This window comes from Molothrus ater, chromosome 9, assembly GCF_012460135.2.
Source record: "Molothrus ater isolate BHLD 08-10-18 breed brown headed cowbird chromosome 9, BPBGC_Mater_1.1, whole genome shotgun sequence".
Classification (NCBI taxonomy): domain Eukaryota; kingdom Metazoa; phylum Chordata; class Aves; order Passeriformes; family Icteridae; genus Molothrus; species Molothrus ater.
Window position 1 is genome coordinate 14532594 of NC_050486.2, and position 26874 is coordinate 14559467.

Consider the following 26874-nt stretch of genomic DNA (forward strand, 5'->3'; position numbering starts at 1 on the left):
GCGTTTATAGACTTTTGGATATCCAGCTGTTTTATGCAGCTGCATTATCTGATTGCAATAGTACACGTGCCTTGGGAATATATTTTTTAGAGGCATCCATGTTAATGACCTACATGCAATCAGAAGTTATTAGAAGAAGACTAAGATACTGTATTTATTTATTTGTTACTTGGTGGGAATATAACTTTTAAAGCTACTGCCTTTATGCTGGGGACCTTACTAGTACCAATGATGGGGAGGCCTGACAGGTTGCCTAGGTATGGGAACTGATCCTGAGCAAACCTTAGCTAACTGTGGATTGTAAATTTGGCTGGGCTGGAGCTGTGGGTGCAGACAGCTGGATAAGTACTGCGGGAGTGGAGAGGAAATGAAATTATGAGCACACTTCCTTCTTTCCGTGCTTGCAGCATTGTTTTCCTCCACTTAAACGTGAACGTGGCTGTAGGAAGTTGTCTGTGTGTGTGGAACTGAGACTGAAAATCCATTTTGTTATAGACAGATTTGTGCCTAATAATAATAATAATGTTTGTGCTGGTTTATTTTGAAGTGCAAGGAATAGCACTGTGGCGTTGAGACTCATCAGAATTAGACAATGTGATGAAAGAGTTAAAATGGTTTAAGTGAGGAGCGTTTGCGAGCTCCTGCTGCGTCAGTAAGACGTGTAATCGAGCAGGCTTTTAACTGTTTCCAAGCATGGGAATGGGAGCAACAAATGTGAGCAGCTGCGTGCGTTTCGGGCGCCACCTGGTGGGAATGCGTGGATTTATTCGGAATCTTGGCATTTTACTGTACACTGGTTATTTTTTTTGCCACTTGCTAGTGCCAGTAGCTTTGTTCTTGGCAATACTCCTTTTCAGTATTGTCTTGTGAGTATCTGCTTTAATGTTTTCTTCTCTAAATATTTCAGCTTTGTTTATTGTTAGCAAAAATGATTGCACTGTAAAGCTGTAAATCACTGCATAGTTTCTGTGCTTATTTAAAAGATACAGCATCTATTGTATATATTTTATCATCTACATCTTTTTCAGTCTTGAATTGTCTGTTTCAGCATGATAAAAACTGTAATGTTTGGATATGAATCTCTGAATAGAAATGTATGGAAAGAACTGCCTAAAGATACTTGCAGCAGCCTCTTCTGAACAACACTGGGATTAAAAAACCCCACTGTTTTGTTGATAGCAAAAAATTATCAAAACAATAGTATCTCTAAGAAGGTTAACATAGCCTTTGTAAAAAGGTTATTCATTTGTATTTGAGTATTATCAGGGGTTTATGCCCTCTGTTCTATGAGATTGGATAGCATAGGTTGGATGGCTTAAGGATAAGTATTGAAAATACTTACTGGATTTGTGTCTGAAGAAATTGTCCCCTGCAGCACTTCTGAATACAGAGGTGGGTAGAGGAGTATTCTTTTGATTGAAGCTCAACACCAGAAGCCTGAAATTACATACAAGTTTATTTTTTCCTGTGCTAAACTATTTATAGGGAGTTTTTAGTTGAACCAGAAAGACTTTATTATGAAGTGTGAAGTCTACTTAAAGAGGTAATCATTATACTAGCAAATGATATTAACCTCTCTTTGGCTTGTCTGCTCTTTAAATGTGGAAGCTTGCCAAAGGCAAGTCATGGTGTGTTACCAAGTGATTAAGAGGGAGGTGGCTTCTTCCTCATACTGCTGGTAAATTGAGGAGTGCATAGAGGAAGTTTTGCCTGACTTGAATGATATACAGTTTTCTTTTGAGGCATACTCAGAGCAGTGGTGTTTGAGGAGTTAGCCTGTTGTAACTTACTCCTGATAATGATGTTCTGAAGGTTTTATTCTCTGTTCTTTTCCCCCTTGTGTTTCTAAATGAGAGGGGTAGCTTCTTGCTGGATGTAAACACCTCCTGAATGCAAATCTTGTCTTTCCCTGTGACACTGTAATTGTCTATGATTACCCAGTTCATCAGTCTGAATGCTTTAAAATTGAATCTGATAAACTGGAGGCTAATCAAGCTAAAATTAGTTCACATCTTATTTTAAATAGGCTCTTCAGCTATATTATGTGAAGATAGAATTTTAATTGACTAAGCATTCAGATGGAAGCATATGCATTTTGCAAGGTAATTTATAGTGATGTATAGTTTCTTTTCAGGAGCTCATGCTAAAATGACTAATAATAATTAAGAACATAGTGATTGATATTGGCAATATATGCTTTTAAATGAGTATTGCAACTTTATGAAAGGCTTTACTTTATTTTACAGTATACTTTCCTAATACTGTGTTCTGACTTGCAACAAAAAAGCAGAAAATAAGAATACTGTATTTAGGGAAGTACTACAGTTAGTGCTCAAATCGATAAACAAAGTTAGCTGGGAGCTGCTGAATCATCTGTTAAGTGCTCTCCAGTATAGTGTACTGGAGAAACATTGTGTAATTACATCTGTCATCAGCCAAAATAGTATTTGGTATGGTTATGTTCAAGAAAAGTTGGGTGGAAATAAATCCAGTTGTATGAAGCCCAGCAAGGACTTGTTTCTTTTAGAATTAAATGGCTGTGGAACTACAGTTTTAGTCCTTTATTACTTATGTCTCTTAAACGTAGGCAAGAAAATGTTACTGTGGTTAAAATGTTTGGTGCCTGAAAGTTTGTATTTGCATTGTGGCTTTTGTCAGAAATTCTAGGGCTTAAGGCAAATATATAAAAGCATATCTTTTCCTGCAGTCAATTTAATAGTTTTCAAATGCTGTTTTAAATATAAACTTTTATATACTATTATACTGTTACTTTTATATTCCAAATTATTGAAAATGTGCTTTGTTTTACTAGGTAGCAAAATGCACAACTTCTGATTTGTGAATCTTGATTTCTTCAATCTGTTTTGATCTTGGCTGGGGTTTTTTGTATATCAAGACATGACTTAGAGTTTGTTGTGGCTAGGTAAATAAGTACTGTTAAGATATTCCTTAGGCAGGCAAAATCTAAAGACAGATTTAAAGAAGGCATGGTTTGTACTTGAAACTGGATTAATAACTTTTCTTACATTCTCCATTATTTATTATTTGATAAACATTTTATAGAATACACTTACATTATTGCAAAATCAGCATGTATTCACTTCTTCAAATCTTCTGTTTTCTCTCAATGTCCTGGAGAACACTGCATTTGCTCTCATTCCCTGTGTATCACAGACAGAAATCTGGAACATAAAATGTAGAGTCCATCTAAGTTGCTGTGTGTATTGTGGGATGAACCTGTACAAACAGCCAGGGAATAAAAGAAAGTGGTTGCTTCTTCTCTGCCTCTGCATGGTGTTACATGTGGTACTTGTGTTGCTACATGATGTGAAGCAACTGTAAAAATGAATCAGCACTGTCCACCATCCTCCTCCTTACACTCAAATCAGGTCTGCCTCCACTGCTTGCGGAGGCAAGAACACTGTGTGGGGTTGAAAATGCTGTGAATTCAAGTAGTATTGTAGAAGGGAAAAAATAGTATTAATGTACAAGGGTCATAGTGTATCTGTGTTCCACGTGTGTTCACGTGCACACAGTATGCAGAGTGCTTAAGTGGCAGTGTCAATGACACTAAAAACTGCCTGCCTGGGCTGCCTTTGCCTTTTAATGCTTTGTGCATATCCTCCTCATTGCAGCTTCCTGTAGGCACATATATAGAAGAAATATAGTAACACTAAGAGTAGAGTGTACGTTTTGAATTTGGATTGTACTGTACGTCTTGACAAAAGGTGTAACTGGCATGCAGAAGTATAAAAGCAAAAAAAAAGTTCATTGACTGTATAGTTACATTTAAATCCTTGTTTTGTCCTGTTTGCCCTTTATTTATACATAAAACGTCAGTGTCACACCCTAGCAGAAGCATGTGGAACTAAAGACTTCTGTTCATTTTTTTACTGTTTTTAGATGCAAACTGCGATGAAACTTTAGATGAAATTGTGTGATGCAAACATAATGTAAGACACAGCTGTATCTTTAGTATAATGAATAATCCTTAAAAAGTTGAATTGTTAATTAAAAGTGAATCTATGAATCCAGGAATAGTACTTATATTTCACAATGTAATTAATGACACCAAAAATATATGATTTTCCTCTAAATGTAATTTTCAGGGTAGCTATGTAAACACAGTAACTAAACAACTATGCTTTGAGGATTTCAACACCCACTTTTTTCTTCAATCAGAAATTTAAAGGCTGATTTAGGTTGGTGTTGCCTATCAAGTAAGTTTGACAATCTCTTAAACTGACAAGTCATTTTAAAGTGACCCAGGAAAGAAATAAAATGTATTTTTTAACTATTGATTGGGAGGGAAAGTTAAGAGAGTCTTTTAAATAGAAGTGCTTCAGTTGGATGCATCTGAATCTCAGAAGGAATATATAGTGTGTGAGCAAATGAGACCCAAGAGCTGGAGTGAAGAAAAGGGCAAACCAAAGTCATTGTGCATTGAAGCATATGTAGTTTTATTTTAAAGCCAAGATTATGGAAGGATTCTGTTGAATTGGAGTTCAAGTGAACAAGGATTGAGTGATACTTGTACTAACCTTGTAATTAGTTAGTCTTTCCCAAACATCTTTTTCTGCAGTTCACAAAATAATCACAGATCGTTTGAGAATGTCTCAATTTGGTTGACAATGAGAGAAAAGTGTGAGTTGCTGCTTGTCAGTACTGGTAGGGGTGTCAGTTTTGTCAGACACATTTGGCTGTGTGGAAGTGCAGTTGTTTGAGAGATGGGATACGTAGGGATGTGTTTGTTAGCAGTCTGGATTGACATTAATGACTTGTATATGGTAAGCACTTATGCTGGTACTCCTGATATTAAACATTTGAATGTACTTGTCCCACCAAGTCTGGTATATAAAACCCCTTTCAAACAATCTGTACTTCATACTAAACATATTTCTGCAAACTTTGTAGCATAAATGCAGTTCACGATACAGTGAAGACTTTGTGCTACAGCTGGAAAAAGAGCTGGTCCAAGCCAGGCTGAGTGAAGCAGAATCCCATTGTGCCCTGAAGGAGATGCAAGATAAAGTTCTAGAGATGGAAAAGGTAAATCAAACCAGGACCTCTATACAGAACAGCACTAGAAATGAACTATAGGTCCCTGTCATTCCTAACAAGCAGAACTGTGCTCTAGAACCTTCTCTTCTATGCTTCTGTGACTGCAAGACGCTTTTCAAACCTGAAAGTACAACAATAAAACTAAGGTCTGCTTGTGCTGGGAAAGGTTTGTGAATAACTGATCACTTTTCTTCTATTCCTGAAGCCTGCTGTAGTGGAAAATTTGGATTCTGGTGAAGTCCTGACAGGAAACATCAATCGTTTCAAAATGATATCCTGCAACAAGAGCAGTGGGCTTAGAGTGAGCATTGAGATGATGTGAAACTAAATATTTTGGAAGGGGAAGAAGAATGGGTTCAATATTACCATTCCCATTATGGGCAGGGAAAAATCCCTTATCCCTTCACTGGTCAGTATCAGAATCTCTACTGCTTTTTGGGTGCCATGCTAGCTTGTAACTTATTGATGCCAGAGTTCAAGCTGTACTCAAAGCTACTGTCAAACATTTACCTTTCTTTGAAGCAAAGTTTAACTGCAAGATTAAAAAAACCCAAAAAAACAGTAACTGACCTGATAAAGCATGCTTTTCAGATCCTGTTGTATTGACTTTGGAATTAGTTTCCTTAGGAAGTTTTAATTAGCTATATACCCAGGCTTTGACTAGAACTTACTAGCTAATTAGATTAATCCACTGGAGTCAAGATTTTTTTTTTTCCAGTTGTCTGATGGGCTTAGTATTAGTAGTGTGGTAGTTTTTACTTCTTAACAATAGACCATTGGTAAGAATTCAGGATATAAACTATTTTTCAGAATTCAGGAGACTACTTAATCTTGATCAGCATGGAAACAGCATACAATGAAAACTTATCTGTGAAGAAAAACTGGAATTAGTTCCAGTGCACGAGACAAACTCAGACATTCAGTAATATTTCAGTGTGTCATAATGAACTTATGCACATGAGAAAGTGGCTGAAGTCCCTCAAACTCCTCCAGTAGAGCTCTTTACTGCTGGTAGTGATGAGTAGTGTAATCTGGGGAGCTTCTGCTGAATAACCTGAGACTTGCAGGGCCACAGAGACAGTGCCATGAGCATTCAGAAACAAACCCTCTCATTTCCTGTATTTACCAATACTCAGATCCCAAAATTCCCACGGAATGCTAACCAATGGCTGCTGTGCTGTGTTTCTGTTCATGTTAATCAGGTGCTTTACTCAACTCTCAAGAAAACCTGACAACTGTGACAGTATCATACATCTGCAAAACCACTTCATTTTGCTGAAAACAACTACAGGGAAATAAAGTGATGAAGAACAGTTCAGCTTTGAATATTTGGTGACCAGTGATTTGTTGTAGGGAGATTGTAGACAGCCTGTCCATTTTCTTCCCCTCTTGTTTTTCTCCCACATTTCCATGATTAGGATTTCGTCTCTGTTATGCTTTTCCTGGTGTTTTCACGTTTTCTGTTTAGCCTTCTCTCACCTTTCTGCTTTTTCCTCATGTGTCTTGCACTGTTCATCTCTAAGACTTCTTGACTGGTTGTTGTTTATAAATATTAACAGATGGTTCCTTTGTCAGCATATCTGTTCTCCTTTACAAAGTATGATGACCTACTTCCTAAAAAATGAATTTCCATTTATTATTTTTCCTGTAAACTTAAATAAAAGTTATAGCTTTAAGGTGTAATTTCAGTTCATTGTTGCTTTACTTTTTATCAACTAAATCAAAACCTTCCAGATTACTCTCCATATTTTGATAGTGTGTTTAAATATTGTAAGTGTAACATTTTGTTAGAGATAACATTCAGGGAAATTTGACGTAAGAATACTTAGAGCTACTACCTTATATTATTTTTTTTGTAGTTAGCAGTTGGAAGCTATATATACACACAATATCCAGAAGCTTAGATTGTTTGATGGTTTTTATTTTGCAGAGGATGTGTACTTAAAGTTCTCGTAGTTATTTTTGCACGTCTATGTTCTTGGACTGGGTTTCACTAAGCACATTTTATTCAAATACATATTTAAGAGGATGGTCCTTGTTGCAGAGGAACAGTTCCCTTCCTGATGAGGAAAATGTTGCCAGACTACAAGAAGAACTGATTGCAGTAAAATTAAGAGAAGCAGAATCTTTGATGGGTCTCAAAGAACTAAGGCAGCAAGTCAAAGATTTGGAGGAACACTGGCAGGTATGGGTTGCACTACAATTTTAATGAATTTTTGTTTTCAATGATAAAGCATAAGACTATAAAATTTTGAGATACTGAGATCAAGTAGAAACTAATGATTATGGATCAAACTGCTGAGGTGGGAAAATCCTTAAATTCAGCTGTCACAAGAAACTTAACTTCAAAAATATGTTAGAAATTGATGCCTAGTTGTTATAGATGGCAGAGGGCCTGTGCTACCAGCTAACTGTAATGTAATACCTGATCAGTACTCCTACTTTGCTGCATGTTAAAAAGGGCTAGAAATAGACAAAAGTCTCAGGATATACTTGCAATTCACTGACTTGATGTAGTTGGGAATGGATGTGTTCAGTTTTTTGATTGTCTGTTCTTAAAACCAGTAAGTTTCCATGGGTTTCTAGCTTTTAGGATCAACAGGGGAACTCTAGCTATTTGTCCTCATATAACTGAGACCTTAGATGAAGTAAGGAAACACCAGGAATGATCAGGCATTGCCAGCAAAACCATGCTGTTTTTCTAGCGTCACCTAGCTCGTACCACTGGAAGATGGAAAGATCCTCCCAAAAAAAATGCGGTGAATGAGCTCCAGGATGAGCTGATGACAGTGCGCTTGAGAGAAGCAGAAACCCAGGCTGAGCTGAAAGAGACCAAGCAAAGAATGATGGAGGTGGAGACACAGGTATGTTATTGAACACTGGGATGTGTGGATTGAGCTGGATGCTTGCAGTTTGCTGTTACATGGTAGATACCTGCTGATGATCTTCACTATCTACAGGCAGGACCTCAGCTCCAAAATGGGGTACGTTTTTACTTCTGTTAGATGGGGATGGGAGAATCTAGTGCATACAATCCAACTTTAATGTCTCCTCTTCAATCTTTTCCAGGACTATGCTTCTTGAATTTCTGATTTGGGTTAGTTGTTAGACACTGAATATGTGTGCATCTTAACAGGTGTAATAACAAAAAAAGTATGTTTAAGGTGCTTTAAATTTCACAAATCTGATTGGCAATTCTGATCATAGTAATGTTTAGCTGGCAGTGTGTGCTTTCTTTTGATGACATTGGTAGTTGTTTTTCTGCTGAGGTCATGAATCTGGTTACTAAGCTGGAGATTCAGCAAAGCAGCTGTGTATTGGTCAGGGGTTTTTAGCCCAAGGTTTGCCTTTAATGTGCCACATTTAGAAAAGCATGGGTGACGCCTGCTGAGGTTTGTGCAGAAAAGACACTCATACCTTGAATGCTGAGATTCTTTTTGTGTAAGTAGGGATTAAGTTGCTAAGCACCTGAAATGAAAATGCAATGTGGTGAGTTCACATTGTATTAGTAAACTTTCACTCAAGTTAATAAGCACAATGTGCTGATGATTCAGAAGGATTTGTATGAGGCTTCTAAGAAATCTTCCCATTAAATACCTGCTAAAAGTTACTTTTTGAAAGAGATCTATGCATCCACAAAACTAAACAAACAACAGCTTTACTTGAAAAGGTTCAGCAATTCAAAAAACTAGGAGAGCATGTAAGGACCTGCTACTGAAGACAGATGAACCAACTGCAAGGCATATGAAGGCTTCTTTCTGACAGAGGCACCACTTCGTCTATACCAACTGAACGAGTTTCCTCTTGCCTTACCTTTTAACATTTTCACTGACGTGTCAATATTGTTTTGGTCAGTAGGGGGCGGAGAGATCCTGCTGTTTGGCTCACGTATACTTAGGTACCTCTCACTTCAGTTTTACACATGGAGTCTTTGTATGTGCTCAGGCTGTTCAGCTGTCATCTGACAAAATTGCCCTTTTCCTGGTACGGTGTGCACAGCTTCAGGTACAAATGCTGTGACTTGTACTTGTGCACTGATCTCAACTAAGGTGCCACATTGCTTTCAGGAATTCACTGGGCAGGGAAATGTGCAATGTCAGTATTTCTGACATACCTGATCTTTCCTGGATGCATAGTGTAGTGGGGATACAAGTTCACAAAATCTGCCTTTCCTAGGCAACAAATTGGGAAAAAAAAGAGATCTACTGGAGTGTGGTGGAGCTTTGCAATAATGTTCTTACAATGAGTCATCTGTTTAAGAACAATTTGAATACCATAGTGATAAAAAAAATGTTATGCAGTCTCTTCTGATTACCCTTGGAAAATGCTGAATGCTTTGTCATCAAAAGTTTTTTATGGTAAATCATCTCTAAGTCTGTTTTGTCAGACTTCAGGGAGTTAGATTAATATCCTTTCCTTAACATGTATTTTATTTCCTTTTTTTGGCCATACATTTCAGAATCAGATCAACAGTAATCACTTACGAAGGGCAGAGCAGGAGGTTACCAACCTACAGGAGAAGGTGCAATATCTTTCTGCACAGAACAAAGGACTCCTGGCTCAGTTGAATGAAGCAAAACGTAGACAGGCAGAGATTGAATGCAAGGTAAATGACATACTGAAAAGAATATTTGTGTGCTAATAGATGTATATTTTAGTCTTGTCTGCCATTATTGGATAAAATTGTGTCTTAACTGAGAAGCATAAATCGTAAAACCAAAATTCTTTTTACTGAATTTGACAATATAATTTTGAATTTACTATCTCACAAAAACCACTTGAGGTTTTGACAGAGCTGCTTATTTGTGGTCCCATGAAGATAAACATTTACTTTAGAGCATGGTTCTATTCAGAAAAGTGTCTGTGTATAATATAAAAAGACTCCTCAGCAACAGGTTTTCATTTTTCTTACTGTTTTGCCAGTTCCATTTGTTTCTAGTGGAACTTGAATGTACAGTGCAGTAAAGAAGTAACTTCTGCTGACTCATCAAACCCCATCACAAGCTTTTAGGAAAAAAGACACTGAATCTTAACTAGAAGAAATTGCTTCTACTGACTTTCTTGTTCGCCATAACCTCTGGTTTCCTAAGTACTATTTTTTTGAAAGAGATTTTCAATTTTTATGTGAGATTAATTTTACTGGGTTTTTTTATAATCATAATCTTGGTGATGCCTTTTTCATATAACCCATAACTTACTTTGATTAGTTTTTGATACTGAAGGTGCTCATTAATCCTTAAGAGACTGAGGATTGAGACTGTGTAATCAATATTCTTTTTATGTCGACTATGTAAAGAGCAATATTAACCTGATTAATGAATTAGTACACATAAGTATCTCAATGGGATAATACATTGTAGAACAATGTTCTAGTATGAGCTAGAGAAAAGTGTGACAGTAATAGAGCACCAGTCATACTCTTTAGAGATACTGTGAAATTCTGAAAGTAGCTATGGTGAATAGCCAGTGAAGTATCTTCACTGACATATCCTAACATTAGATCCTGAAACTTGTTTTGCAGCTAATTTTTACAGTTTACAAGTAGTATTTGATTATATATCAAAACCAAGAACAGTTGTTCCTGATTTCTATTAATCCAACTGATGTTGGATTAATTTTTTTCTTCTGTTTTTTCAAGTTGTTTGAAAGCATGCTCTAGTTTTATTTTTGTCTTGGTTAGGTAGCAATATTTCTACTGTCTCAAAAAGTATATATTTAGATTTTCAACTCCAAATATATGCATAATAAAATGGTATGTTATTTCAGGAGCTTGTATTTTTCTTTTAAAAGATATCTTGAAATGCTTAAGCAGAAATTAAATTTTGTGTAGCCAGTTGCATCTCATACCTGTATGGCAACTGTTTTTGCCATAGGTGTGTATTGTTGTTTATCCTTTTATCTGACTACTGCTTCTACAGCAAGGACTCAGTTTCAAATTTTTTCTTGAAACTCACCACTGATCTTTCTAATCAGTTGTGCTAAAGAATTTATAATTTAAGGTTTGTGCCCCTACCCAATCTTGTCTTTCCTACCATATCAACTTCTGTGGTAATTACTGAGAACATGCTGTTTCAGAGATAAAGCATCAGTGCCATCTAGAGCAGCACTATTGACTCATCTCTGATGCCAAAGTCAAACCAAGCCAGTCTTTCCTTCAGCTTTCAGTTAAATACATGCAATCCTGTGGACTTGTCGGTTTGGCTTTATTTAAGCAATCATGCAACAGAATTTAGCAAGAATGGCTAAACTTTGTCTAGCACATGATAGATTTGTCTGAAATGGGCTCCACTGATTACAAATGCAGTTAATTGGGTCCTGTAGATTATATACATCCATTACAGGAGTATTTAAAAAAGGAACCAAAACCAAACAAGTAGCATGTTTAGAAGTAGCTCCTATGGATAAGCTTTGATGTGTTTGATTTTATTTTAACTGTACTGTCTAATGAAGGGTGATTGAGTACTGTTTGTTTGAAGCACACATTAAAATAACTGAAGTACTGGAACTGATTTGCAGTAAATACAGTTTAGTTACACCAGTCTGATATAAAAGTAGGTGTTATTATATTATAATTAGTATTGCTCACTAATTATCTAACGCTGCTTTCTCTCCATGGTTGTACCAGGCTGCTGATAATATAATATTGTTTTATCTCTGAAGTCTTGAGGACTTGCCTCATGAAACTGGACATTTTTTTTCTCTCTTTTTCGAACTCAAATTACCTATAATTTATAGACAGACTAGTAGGTTAAGCTTACAGTGGGAGGCCGATTGTAGGTTACGTGCATTAGTATTTTATTCTAAAATGTCTTTGTTACTTACTGTGACTAAGATAGCTAGACTAAATGAGGTTGAAAATACATTTGCTTTTGTATTTGATTTATTTTTTAGGACAAAGGAAATGATTAAATAAGTAAGTCTTGTGTAGCTTTGCTGTTTCTCTATACGAAAATCCAAAATTAAAGCATGAACTGGTTTCTTTTATAATGTTGATTCTTTTGCTTAATTTACAGTATAATATTTCTGGGAAATAAGACAGTTGTTTTCTGGACCTTGAAACTGATAACAGCAAGTTTTCATATCTGCACAGATTATTTTTTTAAATTAATGTACTTTAGATTATTAGATTATTGCATACTCCTCCTATGGGTTAAAATTAAATTTAAGTTCTTTAGAATAGTGGCAGTTTGCAGAGCAGTCTGTTTTCTCAGGATTTTGAGTAAAAGCAGTGCACAGTCTTTGATCAGCTCAAAGTGGTACTAGTTCTCTCCCCTTTGTGACTTTTCAGAGTAAAGAAGAAGTGATGGCAGTACGGCTCCGTGAGGCAGACCGCATTGCAGCTGTGGCAGAACTCCAGCAGCACATTGCTGAATTAGAAATCCAGGTAATGAGCGACGGCATTAAATGTCAAACTTGATACTGATTAGATTTTATACTTTGTGAGTTTTTTTCTTGCTCTGCTGTGTTTCTTCATTAGCCTACTGTGAATACAAGACACTGCTTTGCCAAGTGGGATAATGCTGTATTGCTGAATTCCTGTACAAGCAAAGCCTTAAATCTAACTTGGGCACATACCTGTGAGCTGTTAATAATTCCTTTTGTACAAATACCATGTTAAAGGCAACACTCTATTTTACTCTGACTTCTGTTTTGTTTTTTTCCTTGTAATTGGTACTTCTTACCAATTAAGAGATGGGATTGAAAATATCCTCTGTCCAAAAATAGATGCATACAATTTTGATTCCAGCAACCATTTTTTTTTCTGTGCTTACTCTTCTGCTATGATCAGTATTGAAGGATTTATTGTAAAACTCTTACTCCCTTCATGTAAATCTTGAAACCAGAAATATTTACTGCTACCACATCACTGTAGGATCCCAAGATCCTTTGGCCTCTGTGTTGTTCCTTACACTTTCAGTTCCTTTTGGAACTTTCACCATCCCATGAACTTGCAGCTCCCTTTATGAGAAAACCTGAGATTGCTGTGCTTTATATTTTCTTGGCTTTGGGAAATCATGATGTCTTACTGTAGTCTGACCTTTTCTATAGTGATGTACTGTTGTCCTGTCTGAATTCTGATGCAAAATTTTTCTTGGCTATTTTTACTAAGTTACAATCTAGTTACTCTGGTTTACTTTTTGTTAAACCTGGTGTTGCTATTGTGTTTCTTCCCTCTGAAATCTTTCATTTGAGGTGATGATTTTATTATATGGTTTCAAAGCCACCTTTCCCTATGATTTCTCAACTAGTTTTTCATCTCTTCATACATAGAATGTACAAATAAATTTCACTGAGCTTGCATAAAGAATTTTTGTTATATTTCCTCTAGTGCAGCAGGCACTAGACTTATTGAAAGTTAAAGCAATAATTTCTTTAAATAATATAATGCTTAGATAATGCTGTGATCTGTACATTAGAAATACCTAGATAAGTATGGTAAGCATTGCATATGAATCATTTATCATCTAGTAAGATAACAAGAGAGTAGCTGAGTTAAGGTCAATCTTCTGCTCAAATTGACATTTTAAAAAAAGAGAGGGGAAGTTTAAAGGTTACTTCAAACAATGTGATTTAGTAGGTGAGAGGTGAGTACTCATTTTACATTATTTTTACTTTAGCACAGACTTCAAATGCCATCCTGCTTCCATTATTTGATAGATTCACATCTCTCAAAATGTAGTCAGTATCTTAGGAAATGGTGAATCCCCTAATGATCAGCTGGGAATTTTTGGATAGCTGTCACACAATTCAAATTGTGTTAATTTTTAGTGTAAGTACATCTGACTTGGTTTTCTGTTGTTTAACTGATCATACCATCCATGCTCCATCATTTTATTGCTCTCTCCTATTCCCATTCCATATTTCTGCTGAACTTAGGGATCCCAGAATTGCATGTGGATTTTTATACCTTGTCATGAGACAGAAAGAACTGCAGGAATGTAATCTATTTTATGACTCCAGCTAATACATCCAAAGATCACACTGTTACTGTTTTGTCATTACATTGCACTCTCTCAGGTTCGGTTGTTTATCCACATCATCTCTCCTTCCTTTTCACAAGTACTACTTTGCACAATGCAGTTTTTAGTAATATTTTTTATTATTCTAGGTTTTTTGTTTCCTTCCAAAGTGCACTTCAAGTCCCAATCTTTATGGTATTCTCAGATTATCACCTGCTAATGATTTCTTGAGTTTGATCTCAGTAAAATTCTTGATTTTCTTCACAAAAGTGAGAATGGCTGGGCTTTCTCTGTATACAGTGTGGAGTATGAAGTAATTTTGTGGCTGAGGTTCACGTTCATTTGATGAGTTTGCACTGTTAGGTTTTTGGTGAACATCTGATCTCAAACTTACACTAGCAGGAAAGATAGTTTCTTCAATTGTGAAATACAGATTTTAGGTGTGAACTTTATAGTATTTAAAACAAATAATTTAAGTTCTGCTAATGTTAATTTATTTATTTTTGACTACTTGAACTGCTTTTATTGAACTGTGGTAGATGTCTGGGTTTTTTTTAAAATCTAAGCAGATATTTTTCACCAGTGTGTTTTGCCAGCAAATATGAAACTTATGATCAAAACTTCCTTTTTGGGTACTCATGCTCAAAAGCCTTTGAAACACCTGCACCAAAAGAAATGTAATAATGGAGTTGGAACTCCTGAATTCCCAAAGCTTGTCAACCATAAAACATGCAATTGGTAACAGGGTTTAAACAAAAGTGAATTTTAAAGGAAATTGAAAATTTAGATAACTTCTTCATCACTGGAGAAAGAGCTGCCTCCCACTCTCTTCTGTTCAGCTTGTGATCAGGTGACAGCTGTAATTGCTGTCACCTGATGTGGGGAGCAGAGGCCCTTTTAATCAGAACTTGCCTTAATGCTTGAAATGCAATATTTATTACCAGAAATACATTTAGCCAGTCTTGGAGAATAGGCACCAGGATTAAAGTACAGATGCACAGTGCATCACAAATAGGTCTGCTTGTCAAGCTGTTTCAAAGCTGATAAAAATGAAGGGAGGAAGTTAACCTACCACATAACCTTCCCTTTTTTTTTTTTTGAGGGGGGTGGTGCTTTTCTAAGAAGTTCGAGGGATTCATTGCCAGGTCCACATGGACCATAGCAACACTTAACTTAAATTGCAAGGTTTTCTTTTAAAAGTTTATGTAGGTGTAGGTGCAAGACAGTGATGTTAAATTTATAATGCAGAGTATCACTACTCCCACATAAGAACTGATCTGACATCACACACACACATGCTAGATTTAAATCACAGTTTCTGGGTCACTCTTAGTTTTGGTTAGTAATAATGACAGGGATGGAGAGTGAACTATCATTCAATAACAGATGTAATTCTGCAACAAGTTGTCAGTTTATTATGTTGTTAAGAAGTTATTTCTTAATATATTCTAAATGTCACCTTGTCTTGTTTGAGCATTCAGTTCATGATGCTGACCTTTTAAACTTTTGTGTAAGTATATTAAAATGCAATCAGTTGCCCAATACATGATGGATATTCTAGGTTTTTCTTTAGACTTTCCATGCAAAAATAGCATGGAATTGAAGTATAACTGAAGTTTAACTTATGTTGCACGTACCTAAGCCCCGGAAGTGACAAAGAAAAACCCTGATGTTACAGCCCTGTTACGTGGAAACAAAGGTTTACTTTGTCAGCATTTGTTTACTCCTCTATCATGTCTTTATTTTTCTCTCACTTGCCAAGTTCAGCTTATGTTTGGGAGGTAAACATAGAATCACAGAATGGCTTGGATTGCAAGCAGTCTTGAAGATCTTTTTCCAGCCTGCCTGCCATGGGCAGGACAGCTTTCCCTAGACCAGGTTGCTTCACCATCTTCACACTAGAGAATTTCTTCCTAATATCCAATCTCAATGTACTCACTTTCAGTTTAAAGCCATTCCCTATTGTCCTGTGAGCACATGCCCTTGTCAAAACTTCCTCTGCAGCTCTCTTGTAGCTGCCTTAGGAAAGGGCTCCAAGATCTCTGAAATGAGCATACATAGTTCCTTCTGGTTGCATATGGGCAGCCCTGCTGGTCCACTGATGTTGTTTTGATTTTTTAAGTTTTTTCTGACAAATAAGTAATTGAAAGAAGAACAGAAAAATTCAGGCAAGGTTAAATCAGTTACAAGCTGCAGTCACTCAGCTGCCTAGGGTGAGGAGCAGTAGGCCAGTGGAAGTGTAGGCAGGTTGAGGAAGCAGAGTGGGGCAGCTGTAGCCTCTCCTTGGCAGCTTAATTCCTGTCCCTCCATTTCTATGCAGGCTGGTGACTGTAGTATCCTCTTAAATTACCCATGGCTGGGTTGAGTTGAGCAATATAGAGCACGCTTGTAATATGAAAAACTAGTTTTACATCTGAGTAATCTTAAAGCAAAAAATATCCATAAGAATTAATTCTTCTTTTGGTTAGGTTGATCTGGACAGACTGTAGCATCACTTCTTCCTGCTGTGTTTCCTGGCAGATTCAGAGAATTTTGTCACATTTACCCTATCTCTAACCCGGTCAAAGCAGCTTTGAGAACAACTGTAAAGGAAATCCATGATTGTGCTACTAATCTCTCCACAGCTTAAACTTTTAGCACTATTTCTTTAGAATGAAGCCTTTTTGTGACCTCTGTTTAATAACTTTTCCAAGTACTGACTGTTCAGTAAAGAAATTGTTTCCATCTTTCAAATTACAGGAAACCCTTTTTTTACTCTTATCAATAGTGGTGTGTGATGTTAGTGATGTGTTTTTTGAAAGTCTAGAATGAGTCACTGTAAAGTCACTGAAAGGACACTAGTTACCACATCTACCCTTCTGAATATACTTAATTTACATTTTTAATGCAGTGTCTTTTGTCTTTTGCTACAAAGTAAGAATTTTAAAGCCTCTCCTGAAAAGAGGCTGAGGCAAGTTGTTACCAAGTAAATATTTCTAAGTCAGAAAAGATCAAGTTAAGGGTGTTAGGGAAACATCCTTTCTTCCAGTCATTTTTGGTAAAGATGTTATCTAAGGAACAGACAGTTGTCTAGTGTGCCTGGAGTTGACTGCCTATGTAAATTTTTTTTTCTGTGATTTTAAGTTCACAGTTATTAAAATGAAAACAACCCTAGATGTTTTCCTATTATTTAAAACAGATTATTTTCTTATTGATGTGTATTTCCTTTCCTATCCAATGTGATAATTGAGTGTTTTACAAAAGTTGTACTCCTCTTGGGATGAAACACCTGCAACTGGAATTTGATTACACTGATCTTCTGTGTCTTAAACTTTGATTAAGCAGCAAAAGCCAGCTTAAGGCCTCCAGTGTTTTTCAGATGCTTTCTCGTGATTTATTTATTTGTTGTATAAACCCTTTTTTATTATGAGTACTAAACTTGATTTTGGGAGGCCTGAATGGTTTCAGGTATTTTAAATCAGCATTTTTTTAAGCAGTCTGTCCCTGCACTCTTGTATTGCCAGCTATACATCCTGGCCTGATGCTAAATGAATTTGAAAGGTCTCTGTATGTTCAGGAGTTCTCAGTAGCATCAGGTGGCTTTTTGAGACTAGCTGTTGCTTCTTGGCAAGATGCTTTTTTCTTAGAAAGCCAGACAAAAGAGCATTTACGTGTGATATGAAAACCATGATTCTCAGCTGATAGTTTTTGGTAGACAGAATTTTTTCTCATTTTAAGGAGAAAATTTTTGGAGTGTAGATTTTTCTTCTCAGGAGCTCTCAGTGTAACTCTTGGTATGCACACAAGTACAGTCACTCTACTACTTCACAGCAGGATGAGAGAGGTGAGAGCTTCCAAAACTGTGAAGGGGCCTGAGTTCTGTTTTAGCAGCGGGTTTTTTGATCTATAGAGCTCATTTCCTGCTTGGCTGCCCGTGCTACTCCCACTATATACACTATATACCCCCTGGGGCAGGGGGTTGGACTGTGGATTGGCTGAGTACACTGCTACAAGTGCCTGTCCCTGGGGTGGAGGTGATGGCTGCCACGAGGGTGTTTGTTACCCTGATAAAGATTTCTAACTCTGGTGCTGCTGTTGGAGCTGGTCTGTCAGAAGAGACTAAAAAGGAGAAGTTAAAAATCTTCAAAAGCAGTGAAATCAAGATGATGCATCTTTAAATACAGTGTAACACCAGTTGGCATTGCTGTTCTAAAAATCCTTCTGGGAAGGAGGAGGAGATGGGCACTGCAGTGGTGCCAGTACGCAGACGCAGTACGCCGGGGGTGTGGGTGTAGAGATTCGTTCACATGTGACTGCAGGAGGTTTTAAACAAATTCCTACATTTTAGAATTGACTAGCTTTCATTATTTTGCAATTCTGATAATACGCACACTTTGCTTATTTATGTGTTCTCTGATTTTTTTCTTGTATATTAATTTTACATATAAAATTACTATGATTTGTCTAGCAACCAGCTAGTTTTTGTGTTGTGACTTCTCCAAATATCACAGACTTGTTATAACAGTGCTCCCCCTCACCCTCAACCACCAAAAAACCGAGCCAGCAACCCACATCCTATGTGAATAACTAGATTTAAACAATTTAACATGGAGATTACTAATTACTTATGCTATTCTCTTTTAAAAGGTGTGACCTTCAGACCTTAAAGACTTCTAAATTGCAAGTGGAGCCTTAACATTCAGTTTTGAACCCTTACTGTTGATTTGAGTGCTTTCCTCAGAAGTACAGAGCTGCTCAAGCACAGTAGTCCAAAACTATTCAAGCACAGTATACAAGCAATGCAGAGTTAAATGTCCTGTTCCTACTAAAGTAAATGCCACAATAGGAAGCATTAAATGAAATTAAGCTGCCTGAAAGCAATGTAACTTTTCTTATGTCAGTGCAACTGTGTAGTAACTGGTAGTATGGCTTCACCTTGACTACTGTGTGCAGTCCTGGGCTCCACTATTTCAGAAGGATGTGAAGGTCCTTGAATATGTTCAGAGGGTAATAAAGCTGGTGAAAGAGCTGAAAAGAAAGTCCTGTGAAGAGTGGCAAAGGATTTTGGGCTCAACTTAGTTCAGAGACAAGGAAGCTGAGGGGTGGTGGTGTCAAGCTCCCTGAATGAAAAACTACTGTTAAAGAATATTACTACCAAATTTAAGTTCCTCACATTCAAATTTACCTTTGATTAATGAATGCTCATCAGAAGGTGGGAATTATTTGCATTAAGTTCAGATTACGTTCTAACATGAAATGTCACTGGAAGGTGAAACAATTTTTGGAAGATCATGGTAATACTTTGTACTTGTATAAAAATGTATGTATTGAAGAGAAATATCAGTCTCATTTCACAGTATTAAAGAATATTAGGTAACTTAAAAATCATAATACGGCAGATAAAATTGTGAAGGACTTTTTTGTTCATTAGATAAAAGTAAGCTTTCAGCTGTCTACTTATTACTTATTCGTTAAATTAGATTATTTTGATAGAAATTAAAATATATTTTAATGCTGTGGTGTCTGACTCCTGCATGTTTTCTAGTGGTTTGCTACCACACTTGCATAAGAATCGTTAAAAGACAATGATCAACTTAGTAGACTATACTTTTCTGTTGGTCAGGGATGAGCAGCAGCTCTAAAGAAGACTGATACCTTGTAGTAATTTTTTTTCTATGTCATCCTTCCAATTTATCCACTGTAGACAGACTGGTAGCCCACAGAACACGGGATTATTTAATTAGGAAGATGATTTTTTATCAGCAAGTTAAAAGGATCAGCTTATGATCACTTACATTTTGAATGTTGCAAGAGGAAGTTACAGCATGACCTTTTTAGAAGTATGTTTGTAGAAAATGCAGGGTTAGGTTTTTGGGGTTTTTTTTGGTGAATTGCTAGCTCTACAAAATCTGTAGTTCTGAAAGGAAAACTGAAACTTACTTGCCTTTCAGTAATAATGGCCATCTTTCAAGCCAGGCTTATGCCTTTCTTTCAGCTCTAACTGACTGTAGCTACAGTCAGCTCTTCCGTGAGCAAATACACACAATTATTCTGTAATATCTGTATTGACTTTACAGTGTTATTCCTAGAATAAAAAGTAACCATAACACCACTTAAGTGTAATGGAAGTGTGGAATTCCCATATGATATGTGCAAACAGCTTTCAGCTGTTTGTGTGCCAAACCCAACCTGCTAAATGTTCCTGCTTCTGCTGTTAGTTTATACAGACTGACCTTGGCAGTGACTGTTTCACAGCCCCTTGTGCACCCAGTTTCTACATAAGCTCAGCTGTTTATTACACTTCTGTTTTAGAAGGGCTATGGCACCTCTCTTCTACTTCTGCTAAAACTATGCTTCACTGTTGCATTTTGATGGGAGAGTGTGTAGTGACATAGTAGAGTCCATAGAGTAAGAGGCTTAAATGGGAAAGTCAAGGTTTCAAACAGAGGGAGAGGACTTAATAATTTCTTCCATATATTCCTGCTACCTCAAGAGATGATCAGGTGTGTGGAATCAGATTGTGTGGAATCTTAGTGTTTGACAGCAAGGAAGATTTTTTCATATGCTGATGTATTTTTAGTTTGCAGGTTATGCTGCTTTTGTTTCATAGGCCAGTAGTCATTCTCGTAGAGAGAGATGATGGGGTTACACCGCATTTGGGGGTTTTTTTTATCAATTTAGGACAGGAACTATTGTTAATATTAATGCTACTTTTCTGTACGTGTCTGAATTTGGCTATAGGTTACCTTGGAAATTAGGTTCAGTATGGAAATAGGCATTAAAGATCTTGTTCTTGTTACAGATTGTGGGAATTAATAGTGATTATGACAAAATTATTTTTTGAGTAATTTTGTAATGCATACCTCACTGCAAGAAAAAAAAAGTCTGAAAAAAAGAGGTATTGCTTCAATATTGCCAATACTGACAGTGTTCTAGATTGTTCTCTTCATCCAGCAAAAGGGTTTGGAAGGTACCATGTTATCTCTCCTAGTTTTGTCCTAGGGTTTATATTTCAGAGGGATGTTTTAAAGGACCGTCTCCATTAGAGCTTTTTGTCTTATCCTTTGATGAACAGTTAATACTTTTCATTCTAAAAGGTATTTAACCTCTCTTTGCTAATGACTTTAAATTTGACTGTTGAAGTAAACTGTTTGCTTTCTTCAAATGTAATTAAAACTTCAGCAAAATGAGCTATAGGTAGAAAAACAAGATATTCCCATTATATTTGTGTTTCTGTAATATATTGCTCGTATGTGATTTACAGTCAAGGTAAACGGTTTTATAAAACCAAGATGCTTGCATTCTCTAGAGCTGGTGGCTGCTTCAGAAATTATTTAGCTAGAAAAAGGCAAGAGCAGAGTTGTTCTGCATTTTATTAGTAGGAAGTAGAAGACATGGAGTGCATTCCTCATCAGGGTGACTATTTATCTGAGATCTGCCAGGTTTGGTCCAGTCACATCAGGATTCCCTTTAGGGACAAGATGGAAACCAGTGCTGCAGGCATTCAGTGCAAGTGAAACCTTTTCAAGCATCCTGAAATGTAGGAGCTGCATTTGATTGACAAATGAGGGAAACATCATATTAATCTTAATCTATTGTTTCTGTTTTTGTTTTTTACTTGCCAGCTTTTCTGTATGCCTCTTGAAGCATTGGTTTTCGGGGACATTCATTTGTACTCTGGAACTCCTACATGACAAATACCACAATATTTTGGATGTTATAATTCTTCTTACAGGACAAAAGAAGCTTGTCTTATATAGTGTTTCTCAGTGCATGTCCCACAATGCAAGGAAAGAATTGTTTTGTTTAATTGGAGACAGAAGAAAATGTCTTGTTGCTAAATGTCAACTTCAGTGAAATTAAAATACGCTATGTTCCATGTATTGACAGTGTTCTGTGGCAGTGGTTTACTAAAATGCAATCTCATGTGCATAGGATGTGGATTCCACCTGTGAAGCTGTTAATTCTTCCTGCTCCTCCATAGAATCCTGCCTTGTAGTATTGAGAGTCAGCTTGGTCTGAGCCACTGTCATGTCTAGATACCTGCTGTAACTTCAACCAAATGAAAGTGCTGGGTGTTATAGCTGGTGGGAATAGCTTCTGTTCCTGACAAAAATATGCAGACAGTTAAAATAAGATTTATAATATAGTAGATCTTTGAATAATTTGAATTATTCCTTTTTTTTTTAACCAAAACAGAAAGAAGAAGGAAAAATTCAAGGGCAGCTTAATAAATCTGATTCTAACCAGTACATCAGAGAACTGAAAGATCAGATAGCTGAGCTGCATCATGAGGTGAGTGATACTATACTACAGTCTCTGATCACTTGTACCATTTGTCCTTTCACCTGTGGCAGGTTTTGCTTATTTAATAGTTATTACATCTTCAGTACCTGTTTTTGCTGAAGTACATTATTTTAAATTAATGCAATAAAACTCTCATACATGAATCTTGCCTTTATCTTGAATGTAAGAGAACAAAACAGTGATTAGTTTAGTGAGTTGACATTAAATGAGATTGGCATTTATGTTCCATCTTGACTTTTTTCCTTAATTTCATGAATTGATCATATTCATGCTGCATTTACTCCATTTGGAACTGCATATATGAAAATAAGCCCCTTGATGTCTTTATTTGCTACAACTGTTAAGGCCACTATAGTTAGAAACTAAACCTCACTTGTGCAAGTAGAAGAATTCATACCTAAATTTTCTGGTTCTTGCTGTTGCAAGGACGAATTTTATGTGGTAGTATACTGAGATTGCTTAAAAAAAAAAGGATGCTTGCTTAATATCAGTTAACAGATTTTTAACTTTTAAACTGCCAAAACCTTCAATCTATGAAATGTCTGTCTTCAAACTTCCTTGCTCCAATAGTTGTAGTAACTTTCTGTTAGTTAAAAAGATCAGAAGGTCTTGAAACCGAAATGGCTTGTGTAACTCCTGTGCGCACTGGCTCATTTCAGTTCATGCTGCGTTGTGAAGAAATGTCTTTGCCCAATACTCCATCGTGTGCAAAATGCCTGCTCATCTTTGCACTAGAGTCTCTTTCTAGCCTTTTCATACCCAGCTCTGAGAATGTTGCTTAAAACCATAGGATTGAAAAGCAATTCAACCTAATTGTTTGTTGCCTTTTGCTTTATTAAATAAACACATCTTTTCTTTAAGTGTAGATAGTGTTTTCATAACAATCTGAGTAGATCCAAGCTTTTAGGATCAATCCCTTGAGACTTATAACACAGTTGAGGATCTTGGAATGTTGTCTCTGCTATAGATCACTATGCTATAGATATAGGGATAGTCTCTAGGGTCAGCAGTCCAGCACCTTTACTAATCATTAAGCTCACTTAAAAACAGATTTAAAAATCAATAACCTGGCTTTCTCCATTAAAGTACTCTAATTAGTTTTCTTTGTTGCTTGCTTGAAGAATTCCCAGAAAGCCAGATATTTAGTGTATTTTTGCATTAGGACCAAAATAAGGCACTGTACTGACTTTTTCCTCTGCTCACTGTAGGTTTAAAAGGTAAGAAACACTGCTTTGTGGGAAAAGTAGAATTATTCTTGGAAAGCTGCTGCATAATTTTCTCTATACAATCAACTGTTACATGCCTGGCTGAGCAACTGAATTGTCATGAAGGCAGGCAATATTGTACATCTTTAAATGTGTATAAGTTAATGTGAACAGGTTGGGAAGAAGATGAGAGAAGATGTTCATAAGCTCACAGAATAATGATAATTCTAAGTAAGACCAGTGATTTCCTGCTTCAGTTCATTCTAGTCAAATCTTTATCAGCATTTCAATTTGGCAGAAAGGCAATGCTGTGAAGAACATGAATTTCAACAATAGCAGATTTTGAGTAATTTCATGTAGAAGAGCACTCATCTTCCCAGATATGTGCTTTGTAGTGGCTAAATTTTTAATTTCCAAGCTAGATAAATGCTATAGGAAGGAAGCCTTTCCAGGATATATAGGAACAGTAAGAAGAAATGGTTTGACTTGATGAGTTCACAGATATTTTCTGACTAGTCATTCTATGATTTCATGAAACTCTGTATGTAATAGACATGTGCTACCTTGGCAGCATTCTGCATGCTTTTTACACAGACTATATTCAGGCCTGGAAGTCTTTGTTTACTAATGACTTATTTTTCCCTTTCCCCTTTACTGTTTCCCCCTATTTATTTGTCTAGTTTTTAAATCAAATCTTAAGAGGGAAAGCAGTATTTCCTCAAAAAGCAAAATCTGAAGAAAATGGCAACAGGAAGAGGCAAAAATGTTTGCTCTCAACTGCTAAATGTTAGAAGTATAATTCATTCAATGCTAGTTAAATAAACAACTTCCTTACATCTGCACTGATGTGTCCTCATGCATACATCCATTAATGGCCATGCTCTTTGTTTTTTGGCTAGCTGCTTTCTGATTCTACTTCTGCAAAAGCTAAAAGAAACGTTACACATTTGCAAATGCATCTTCCTGAAGATAGGGTGATGGTGTATGTGACATGCTGACCACAATCTCCAACTGGTTACCTTGTAAAAGGCACTGGAAAAGGAACAGAGCTCTTGGTGACTGTATGGTTACCTTCTAATACATTGTAATTGTGGAACTTTAAACTGCACATAAATGCAAATGGTAATTAAAGCAAAACTTATAACTGAAGGTAGGGGTGGGACGGATATGTGTGAAACAAGGTGAAATGTCTTGGCATGGCCATCGGTGTTGATTCTGCATATTTAACTTTTTTCCCTCTCCAGCACTGCATTTTTACAGATTTTTACACCAAAAAAGTTGCAGGTTCTCCATCTGAAAGATGGAATAAAATAATGACCAAATTCTTTATTGAATACAAGTAACTGCTAAGTCCATATTCTGGCCTATGGATAAACACTATTTCGTGCCTTTGGCCAGCAGTATGAATGTAAATGTTTCTGTGTCAGTGGAGCCTGGAGGAGCTAAATACTTTAATTCTATTCTGTAATATCATCCATCAGATGGCAATGATACCAAGTTTTGGCAACAACATGGTCCATCCTAATTGCAGAATTCTTGTGAAAGGTCTCCTGTTCCATCAGTGTTTGCAAGCCAGGCTAGTAGCCAGGCACAGGGAAATCTGGAATATCAGTGAGGAACACCAATAAGGACAGCAGAGAGTCACTATTACTGAGCAGTGTCTAAAGGTGAATTCTTCACTAAAAGGTGGGTTGGGAGTGGGAGTTTGCTATGGTACAGGTGCATCAAGCTGCTGCTGTACTACCTCTCAACTTTCAGGGTGAGAAAAGTTTGGCCCTTAGTATTCAGATATTTCTCTCATCCCAGTGTGATCACCTAAATCAGCTATGTGTTGGAACTCTGCATGTTGTATCAAATGATTAATCAAGGGATTCAGATTACAAAGTGCAATTGCTTGGAAGTTTTTGTAAGTATAAACAAAACTTCTGAAAAATCAAATTAATTTTGGTCACCTTTCCTGCCCTCAAAATTTTGCATGCTTCTGAAGAATAATGCAGCTTGCAGCCAAAAGGATAAATTTCAGCTGCTTTTACTACTCACCTAGGAATAGTAATGCTACAGTCGTCTTCAAATAATATTATAAGACGACTTATTTGCAGTAAATTCAAGTTGTGTTCCTGTTTCTGAATAAAACTACACGTACTGGAAATTGGTAGTATGGCACCCAAACCTGAACCCATGAGCCACACTGGTATTAAATGTACGGGGTAATTAAATAGAAAGAGATGCCTTTTTTCTTACCGTAAAATTACTGTAAATTTAACACTGTAAATTCACTGTCATTTCAAACACTGTAAAATTACTATAAATGGAATTATTGGATTTTTGTCTTGTTCTAACAAGCTGCCTGCCTGATTCCTTTTTTATCAAACCAGAGGATTTCTGTAGCATGGTAATCTGAGTTGAATATTAACTACTTCAGAGTAAGTATGAACACTTGAGGAGAACAGACAAAATTTGGAGCTTTGAGAACATTATAACCAGAAGTTGTCAACTTCTGCTCTACTAGGCTCTAGATTTCTGTAAACTTCTGCTTTACTGATGAGCACTGCAGTGTTAAGTTAATGGTTGGACTCTGTAGAGGCCTTTTCCAACCTTTACAATTCTATGGTTCTATGCACATTGTCTTAAATCTGTTTACATGCACCTCTTTCTTTGCACTGATTTGAACAACCAAATATGGGTTAGAATATAAATGTTAAGTATAATTTGTAATGTTATGTAAAATAGTGCATTAATTCTTAAATTCCTCAGTGCAACCATAACTCAACTCAGAAATCAAGTACATGTAGATCAATTATTACTTACTTGCATTTTGAATTAGTAAACATACCTGGTGTTATACTCATTCCCTAGAAAGCTACTGACAGCTATCCTGTAATCTCTTACACAACCTATCATTATTCAAAGAACAGCTGATGCATACTGAAAGGACACTCAGATTGAAGTGTTTCTAGTTAGCCAGTAGCTAATCCTGTGATCAGTCATGTATGTTAAGTGCTGTACTTCCTTTCCTCCTTATTGGCTAAGTTTGTGATTTATTTGGCACCAAGTTGTTAAGTGGTTGTGACTTACGACTTTATTGTTGAAGGCTGAAAGTATTGTGAAAATCTGAAATGATCAAGGATCATGACAAACATGATATCATGATGTAAACTTCTTTGAGAGCTTTCAATATGTACTGGCCCTAGACACTCTGCCTTCTCAGAATCTTGTGTTCAGTTGCCATTTGTTCTTTTCATTAACTGAAGGCTTTCTGCCTAGCATTTTCTTCTTTTTCCTTTTCCCTCCCATTCTTAAAGCTATCTCTGCAACATTCTTGACTTCTAGCTTAGTGGGATTTTAACTTAAAATGCTTTCTC

At 36.5% G+C, this 26874-nt stretch overlaps 1 protein-coding gene across 5 annotated transcripts in view; it reads left to right on the top strand.

Moving 5' to 3' along the window:
• Nucleotides 1–26874, top strand: part of EVI5 (ecotropic viral integration site 5) — a 70953-nt gene that overhangs the window by 29850 nt on the left and 14229 nt on the right. For 4 of the 5 annotated variants that reach the window (XM_036387425.2, XM_036387427.2, XM_036387422.2 and 1 more), the window contains 6 exons: nucleotides 4915–5049; nucleotides 7106–7246; nucleotides 7767–7925; nucleotides 9521–9667; nucleotides 12350–12445; nucleotides 22200–22295. In XM_036387425.2, coding sequence (XP_036243318.1) covers nucleotides 4915–5049; nucleotides 7106–7246; nucleotides 7767–7925; nucleotides 9521–9667; nucleotides 12350–12445; nucleotides 22200–22295 — 774 coding nt within the window. The remainder of the gene's footprint in view (nucleotides 1–4914; nucleotides 5050–7105; nucleotides 7247–7766; nucleotides 7926–9520; nucleotides 9668–12349; nucleotides 12446–22199; nucleotides 22296–26874) is intronic. The other variant, XM_036387423.2, reaches the window with a different exon arrangement.